At 41.5% G+C, this 8,814-nt stretch overlaps 1 protein-coding gene across 1 annotated transcript; it reads right to left on the bottom strand.

Moving 5' to 3' along the window:
- Positions 1-557: 557 nt before the first annotated feature.
- Positions 558-6,637, bottom strand: paox (polyamine oxidase (exo-N4-amino)). The gene is given in 4 exon segments (NM_001011373.1): positions 558-1,041; positions 1,243-1,436; positions 2,847-3,327; positions 6,480-6,637. Coding segments are annotated over 4 exon segments (906 nt in total). The 5' UTR covers positions 6,631-6,637; the 3' UTR covers positions 558-961.
- Between the last annotated feature and the right edge of the window lie 2,177 nt (positions 6,638-8,814).

The raw sequence follows: 8,814 nt of genomic DNA, 5'->3' as shown, positions 1-8,814 counted from the left end.
AAGGACAGGCTGCTCATTAACCCTTCCACCACCTGGATTTGTGCCCCCATGCTTCCAAACAGCAGATACGTTATGAGTACAATAAGCAGCCCCCCCCCAGCCTCCCCCCTGTACTGCACCCAGCATACCTCCTAGGCAACGAGCAGAGCCTCTTTCCCTCCCACCGAACTGATGATTAGCTTTATGACCCCAACCAGCAGACACGTGTTACTGTTGGGGGTGTATAAGTTCAGACCACACCCAGCCCTGCCCCTTTTCTGCTGAGCTGAAATTCTTGAGATTCCTCTACAGGTACATTTACACCTAAAAGTATATCAAATCTACAAACCTGGAGGTATGTAGCTTCTAAAAATATACAACTTATCGGGGTGTTTCACATTTAGATGTTAGTTACACCACTTAACTTAGATATATGCTTATCTGTTCAGTTTTGCTGTAAAAATTTTACAAAATTCTATTTTACTTTTGGGGGGTCTCCTGGATAGAAAAAGTGGGTGATCTACACATGTTCAGTATCATTGTGTTCAGCAGAATCAGGGCTTTTTCAAACAAAAAACTTTTTGTCAGTAAATTTAATTTTTATTGTAAAAAACACTACCAAAATCAGACACTTTTGATAATTTTTTGCATATTTACCCCAAAATTTTGGTTACACATTAAGAAAAATTAAAAAATAAAGCATGTATGTTAATGTCCACTTCGTACCGGAAAAAACAATATATAATAACCCTGATTTCCTGTCGAAAAAGCTTAACAAATGTAATGAGCGCAAAATGCTTCAAAATTGCTTGGCAATACATGTTCCGTTTACAAAAAATCAGCTGGTAGTAAAAGGGTTAAACCTAATAGCATTGTTTTGCCTCCAATAAGTGATGAATTATATCTTAGTTTGGATCAAGTACAAAGTTCTGTTTTATTATTACAGGGACAAAGGAAACTTTTTTTATTTCATTTTTTCATTTCAAATTTTAATTATTTCATTACAGTGCAGTCTATGGGAGATGACCTTCCCATAATTTTCCCAGATAACAGGTCCGATACCTGTAAAGAAAAGTTTCTCTGAGATATAAAGGCTCATTTACCTGAAGAATGGAGAACTAGAAAGGAGTGTCTTTTCACATAGGTTGCTCTCTACACCACCCTCAGAGATCATTATTACACATGCTTTGCTAGTTGGTTTATTTACCTGTTAGAACAACAAAGTATTTTACATGTACCACAACATCCATATGCCCTACTTACCTAATGGAACAGTCAGGATTACGTGATCCGCAACAAAAGTTTCTCCATTCTCGCACTCTACTTGCACTGGATATATACGGGAGTCACTACCACTGAAAGATCCTTTCCAATTAATCGTTTTTACAGGTTTATTTAGTAAGACATTGTCACTAGGAAATGAAGCTTTAATATGGTCCACAAGACTTTCATATCCCCTGGAAATATAAGAGTGAAATATTAAACATATAGGTATAGATAAGAGAATTAAAAGATGGCACAAACTGCTATGCTAAGATTTTGTTATGCTAAGACCCTTGAGAGGAAATATACAGAGACCTCTATAAAATATTAAACCTGAGTACAGAAAGCAAGACCATTTTTAGGCAAATTATCATGAGGACAGTTGGAGTGGTACTGTACTACTCTTTACAAACAGGCAAAACAGATTAGAGAAAGAAATTTATATTGGTGTAGGTTATAAACCACCCCGTATAAGGGAGGCCCAGCTACTATTGCAAATGGAGGAGGCCTCACAACTAGGTCAAGTTGTTATTATGGGGAACTTTAATTATCCAGACATTGACTGGAGTAATGGGGTGGCCAAGTCAGAACAAGCTAGCAGGTTTGTAAATATGCTACAGACAACTTTTTTTTTATTTCAGGCAGTTCAAGAACCTACTAGGACCAAATGATTGCATTACAACAGGGATCCCCAACCTTTTTTACCCGTGAGCAACATTCAAATGTAAAAAGAGTTGGGGAGCAACACAAGCATGAAAAAGGTACTTGGAGGTGCCAAATAAGGGCTATGATTGGCTATTTGGTAGCCCCTATGTGGACTTGCAGCCTACAGAAGGCTCTGTTTGGTTTTACACTGGGTTTTATGCATCCAAAACTTGCCTCCAAGCCAAGTATTCAAAAAATGAGCACCTACTTTGAGGCCACTGGGAGCAACATCCAAGGGGTTGGTGAGCAACATGTTGCTCACGAGCTACTGGTTGGGGATCACTGCATTACAACAACAGAAATAGAAACATGAGAGCAAGTAGTGATGCAGTGAGCTGATGCAGTCTTTGATCTGACAAGAATTGACATCTGGCCAATTTTCGGCCAGATATCTTTCGGGAAGGCCTGTCGGAGGGCCCCATCCCCAAAGAGATTCCACACTCTCCCCATTGCTGTTTCTAGTAATTTCTTTAGCACATATTTTTAAATCTGGCTTTACACAAAGACAAACCCTTTTTAATCCCTATGTCCCTCCTAAAAAAGGTGTAACCATTTAAATTTACAGCCCAGTTGCTTGTTTCATCCCAACAGGTCTCAGTGCTATCAATGATATCATAATTGTCAGTATATGCAATAGACTCCAACTCTCCTAATTTCTCCTGTTGTGTTAACCTGTTTTTTTTCTCATTCTTTCAGTTTGACTGTTACTCCCATAGCTACACATGTATGTTTAGGTTTATATAAACTATAGTAGGGTATAGTAGGGTTTCTGAAGCAAACACAACTTTTACCAGGGCAGGGCAATAGCATATAATATTTTAATTACTTTGATACACTTTTTGGTGTTACTGTTCTTTTGATACAATACAATTATGGAATACAATCCCATACTTGCTTACCTAGGGAATGTGCAGTCCAGCCCAGGAAGCATTTCATACTCCCCACAAGAACTAAGAGCCACATAGTCCATACTGTGCGTCCCACTGATGCAACATTCAAGTTTAAAAAGGCCACTCAGCAATGCCATTTTCAGCTCTAGTGAGTCTCTTTCCCAGTTACTATAGCTGTTACATATTTCCTGACGCAGAAAACTTCCAACACTCTCCTCTGGGTTACAACCCCCTTTAGTAAACTCTCGACTCTTTTGAAGCCAAGAGGAAAACATCTCCACAACATTCTCACCGACCCCTCTATTGATCTGTTTGCCTGAGCTGCTGTAAATCACTGAAAACATGGGGTGTCCCTCTAATTCCACCAACTGGTTTTCTTCAGACAAAGCCTCTGAGCTCAAGAGGTTATACTGGGTTGATAACTGGAAAACTGGATTACTGGGTGATGGTCCATGTATCCACTGAGCACCAATTTCAACCAGCCCCTTAGCTATAAAAAAAAAAAAAAGAAATGTATTATTTACTTTTATATAGCGCTAACGCATTTAAATAGCGCTTAATAGAGATTGCACAACATTCAGATCAGTCACTGCCCCAGTTGAGCTTGCAACAAAACCACAAAAATTGTGCAAATCAATGAAATAACAAAATAAGTCATACAACAGCATAATTTAGTGGCCAAAATACCTAATCCAATAGTCACGCTGCCAAAATTAACAGTGTTTAGGGGAAAGACAAAAGGGTAAAATGAATAAGTAAAATAATAGTGTTTGTGTATACATCTAAAAGTTGTGGGTAAGTGTGTATATGAGTCTAAATAAGTGTGCAAAATGAAAAAAAGCAAAAATAACCCCAAACTGTGCTAATTTGTGTATTGCATGTGTGTATAGGTATGTGTGTGTAAGTGTGAAAATAAATGCCACATAACTGTTATAAGGGAGGAGGGATGCAAGGGTCGCTAGGGGGGTCCTGGAGGGTCCATGCCTGCAGAGTGCTGTACAGCAGGAAGTGAGCAGGCGGAGATAGGAGGGAGCAGGAAACAGGAGAAGCAGCAGATGCGATGTGTTTGTTTATACAGATAATTTGTTTTAATTGTGCTTGTACAAACAGAAAGTAGATTGTGACTTTACTTTTAGTTTTATAATTTGCCCACTTCAGTGCAATAACGAACTAAAGTCAGATATTTCATAATTAAAACAGTAAAAAAAATTCAGCACAACAAATGTTGTAAATGTAGGTATTAAGTGCACTCATACAAACAGGAAGTAGATTGTAACTTTGCTTTTAGTTTCAATTTTTGCCCACTTCAGTGCAAGAACTGACAAAAGACACACACATTTCCTAATTAAAACAATAGGAAAAATATTTATAGCTAATGTTGAAAACTGGGTATACTGCCCCTTAAAGGAAAATTATACCCCCAAACAATGTAGGCCTCTATAAAAAATATATGGCATAAAAAAACTCAAATGTTAAACCCTTCATTTTCATAAAAAATATACTTTTTTTTTTTAGTAGTATGTGGTATTGGATACTCCTAAATAGAAAACTGTCATTTTAAGAATTAAAGTGGACCTGTCACCCAGACATAAAAAGCTGTATAATAAAAGTCCTTTTCAAATTAAACAAAAAGCCCAAATTCATTTTTATATTAACACATCCAAACCCATTGTAAAGGCATTTAAAAATCCCAGCTGTCAATCATATATTGCCTGCCCCGCCTCTATGCCTTAGGCATAGAGGCGGGGCAGACAAGTACTTTAACTTTCAATTCAGCTCACACTTTCCCCCTCCCTCCTCACCATCTAATTGTGTAGCCAATGCATGGGCATGGGCACCAGGTCCCTCATTCTGGCACATACACACGATTTTGGGGTGATACAAAGCTTGCCTTAATAACTGTGTCCACAAAATGGCACCTGCCTATTTGATGTGATTGTGTAATTCCAGGACTGAAGGAAACATGATTTATATTACTTATATAGTGTAAATGAAGTTTATTTTGCTTAACAAACACAATAGAAAATAATTTCAAATTATTTCTTAGGGTGACAGGCCGCCTCCTGGGATCATAGGATTCACAGTGCACACAAACAAGTCAAGGCACACATACATGCTAGGCCAAATTAATGGACAGTGCTTCCACACTACTTCCTGTTACAGTTAGAGCTGCATTATTTATGGCCATGTGATCTCTGAGGGAGCACACAGCCCGTCACTAAATGGTGAATCAAGGGACAGGATGTAAACGGGCAATATTTACTGATATATATATATTTTCCAGCTTGGTGAGATTCTTTAATAGGTCACTTAACATAATATAAACTATGTTGGTTAAGTATTCATTCTGGGGGTATAGTTTTCCTTTAAAGGAGAAGGAAAGGCTAGTAAAGAGTTAATCTCAAGCTGCAGGCATACCTTCAGTTGTCTCAATAGTGCCCTTAAGTCTCCCCATATTTCAGGTGTTCAGAAGATCTGAAGCCAAACTTGAAGAAAAAACGCTGAGCTGGGTAGAGAAGATTCCCATAATGCATCACTCCTGAACTGACTCTGTGACCGGGACACTGTAGATGGTGCATGCGCACTGCTCATTTTCTGTAAGAGAAGCGTGCGCGATAGCGAGGATGACAGGCAGGCAGAATGACAGGCAGACAGAATGACAGGCAAGTGCTGCGAGTTGCAGGGGGTGCGAGCACAGGTGTCTCCCCGGACGGTGTTTATTCCTGGGGGGGGTTTGTGCGAGCGGGTGTTAGCTCCGTAGCTCCTGATGGTGTTTGTTCCTGGGGTGGGGGGGTTGCGAGTGGGTGTAAGCTCTGGACGTTGTTTGTTCCTGGGGGGGTGCGAGCGGGTGTGTTTGCCTGGACTGGACGCCGTTTGTTGGTGAGCACTGCAACCAACCTTTCCTGTGTTGGGGGGGTGAGCAGGGAAAAACAAAGATGGCGGCCGTGACTAACTGCAATTACTGCAAAGTTAGAAGGTAATTTTTGGGAGAAGTTAGCATTATTTTACAAAATAAAGTTGGTGATTGGCTACACGCAAGGGGGCTCTACACTATATTAGGGGCTATAGTAGAAGCCTTTCCTTGCTCTTTAAAGGCTTGTCTAAAAAGGACATGATAATCTTGTGGCCTGTGGCCATGTTGGGATACAAACATGCTAATGCAGCTTTCCACTTATGTGAGGGCACCTGCATGCACATAATGAACAAGCCTTGAAGCTTTTTCTGTGCTGAACTGCAGAACTCAACTCACACACAACAATACTCATAGTTTTACCAGCCCAGAGGAACCACAGGATAAACTTTAAGGTGCCAAAAATCATGTATTAGTGGAGGGTGCTGCACAAACCCCTTTTATTAAATTAAACAAAATTTTAAATAGCATACTTTGTGACATTAAAAATTATGATAATTTTAGTTTGCTGAAGACAGAATTATTTAGACTATTTACTTTAGGAGATATTCATGGAGACTGATGCATACATAAAGTAAGTTGTACTGTTGTTCAGAGAGGGCAGGAAAGTCAGTACTGATCAACAACCCGTTAAGTACGGATTTGATTGCCCAGTTCAATGGCCAGATATATTTCCGCTTATACTATATTTGTTGTAGTTATGAGAGCGATCATCTAGTCACAACATATACCATATTTCCGGCTCCGAATTCTTCCTCCGCTTCGGCCCGTAGCCTCAAGAATCCTGAAGTTCCTGAAGCCCCGTTCGTGAAGTTTCTGCGCGGCTGCGAGGCCAGAAATGCCGGCGCCAATGATGAGTACAGTCGGACCCACGGGATCCATGATTTTCCGTGCGGTGCCAGTCAGGAGGGGAAGAAGGCCCAGAATGATCAAGGAGGCGGAGTCTTGCGCTGGGCCGCAGGTATCTGAGACTGTCTGACAAATTGGGGTCAAAGTCAGATGCTGCATATGCAGTAGAGTGGCCCGTGAATTTCTACAGTCACTTGTGCTTGTTCAAAGTTTCGTATAAATACACCGTGCACCATGCAGCAGTAGTCAGGGATTTTATTTGGATGAGAATTACTAATTACTGCCAGACAGGTACCTTTTCTTTTACCTACCTCTAGTCTCGGGCCCATCCCCCCCCCTGCAGTGGCCCCAGCAACCCCACCACCCTGTGTGCGTGCATCATGTGCTTGCTACATAAGGTGGGGCGGTGCCCAGTCGGCTTGACTCAGCCCTGGAAACAGAGCAATGCTCTAGCCCTGGATGTCATGAAATGCTGGGAGGCCATTTACTGTGTCAGTCATATTACTGTGTCTGTTATAAAATGCTGAGAGCCACACTGTGTCTACCATAAATTGCTGGGGGTTGTGTACTGTGTCTGTCATATCACACTGTCTATTAAATACTGGTGGGCCACACAGTGTGTCTTTCATGAGATGATGGGCGGCTATACACAGTTTAGGTCATGAAATGCTGGGGGGCCGTGCACTGTGTCTATCTTTAAATGCAGCAGGGGGGCGTGCACTGTCTGTCATAAAATGCTGGGAAGCCACTCACTGTGTTTGTTATGAAATGCTGGGGGGGCACACCGTGTGTCAGTCATGAGTTTCGGGGGGCATGCACTGTGTCTGTTATGAAATACAGCGGCCATATGTGTCTTTTGCTTATTTAAATGTAGGGAGGTAGACAAACCACTGGAACACACCAAACAAACAAACAACAGCTATAATCCTGATTTTTTTTTGTAACTCCCTGCATCCAACGATACAGCATTTCTACACATCAATATCAAGTTCTCCTAATTTCACAACAACAGCAGCCGTTTTGTTTTATTTCTGTAACTCCCTGCATCCAATGATATCATGTCTGGACTTTTCTGAGTTTTTCTTGACACAGGGGCTCATTTATAAACACTAGGCAAATTTGCACCTGGGCAGTAACTCATAGTAATCAATGATTAGATTTTTCCAGCCAGCTGTAGGGAAACACTGGGAGCAATCATCTGATTCAGGGCTGTCCAACTTCTGTGGTAGTAGGGCCAGAACTTTTCTGACCTACATGATGGAGGGCTGCTAATGGAAGCCAGTTTTAACCACTCCCCCTTTTAAAACCACACCCATGTTATCGCAAGAGCTTTTAAGACCATACCCACGTTAGTGCAGCAAAAACCCAAATGGTTGGTGCTGAGTGCGGGGACATCACCCTTCATTCATATGTGAAAGAATTATACTATGCTTAAATCCATATGCCTCCTTTCCCCTGTGGATAGCACAGCAACCCACAGCATATGTGTGGGCATATGGCACACACAGGCAGCATAGGTCAGGCAGAGTATGGCACACACAAGAAGGGTAGGGCAGGCAGAGTATGGCACACACAGGCAGTACTCTGCCTGCCCTATGCTGCCTGTGTGTGCCATACTCTGCCTGCCCTATGCTGCTTATGTGTACCATACTCTGCCTGACCTATGCTGCCTGTGTGCGTCACACACACAAGCAGCATAGGGCAGGCAGTACATACAGTCTGAGGTGTGAACAGTGTGGTGCTTGCAATCTGAGACTGAGGTGTGAACAATGCAGGGTCTTAGAGGTGTGAACAGTACAGGGAATTACATGTATAAACAATACAACAATGCAGGGGGCCAGTTAATCTTAGTACTGATACCATTTAAAGCTTACACAAAGGTAAGCAATCACAGCAGCCAGACAGGTGGGGGCCACACAGAGGGGGGTCACGGGCAGGGTGCGGCCCACGGACCATCATTTGGACAGCAGTGATCTGCTTGATTGTCATGAGTTACAGCCCAGATGCAAATTTGCACAGTGTTTATAAATTTATATATGACCCCACAGACAGGGGAGGGGAGTTCAACTTGTTAGTGCTGTGACCACTTCCTGTGATAGAATGAAGAAATACTTCCACCCCTCATTTCAGTCTAGCCTCTGATGCAAAAGGATCTCTCTGTAGCTTTGATATAATTACATTTTTAGGAGGTAAAATGCATTAAAAACTATTTTTTCT

This window comes from Xenopus tropicalis, chromosome 7 (assembly GCF_000004195.4).
Source record: "Xenopus tropicalis strain Nigerian chromosome 7, UCB_Xtro_10.0, whole genome shotgun sequence".
NCBI classification, from domain to species: Eukaryota; Metazoa; Chordata; class Amphibia; order Anura; family Pipidae; genus Xenopus; species Xenopus tropicalis.
This window is presented reverse-complemented; position numbering and strand designations above follow the sequence as displayed.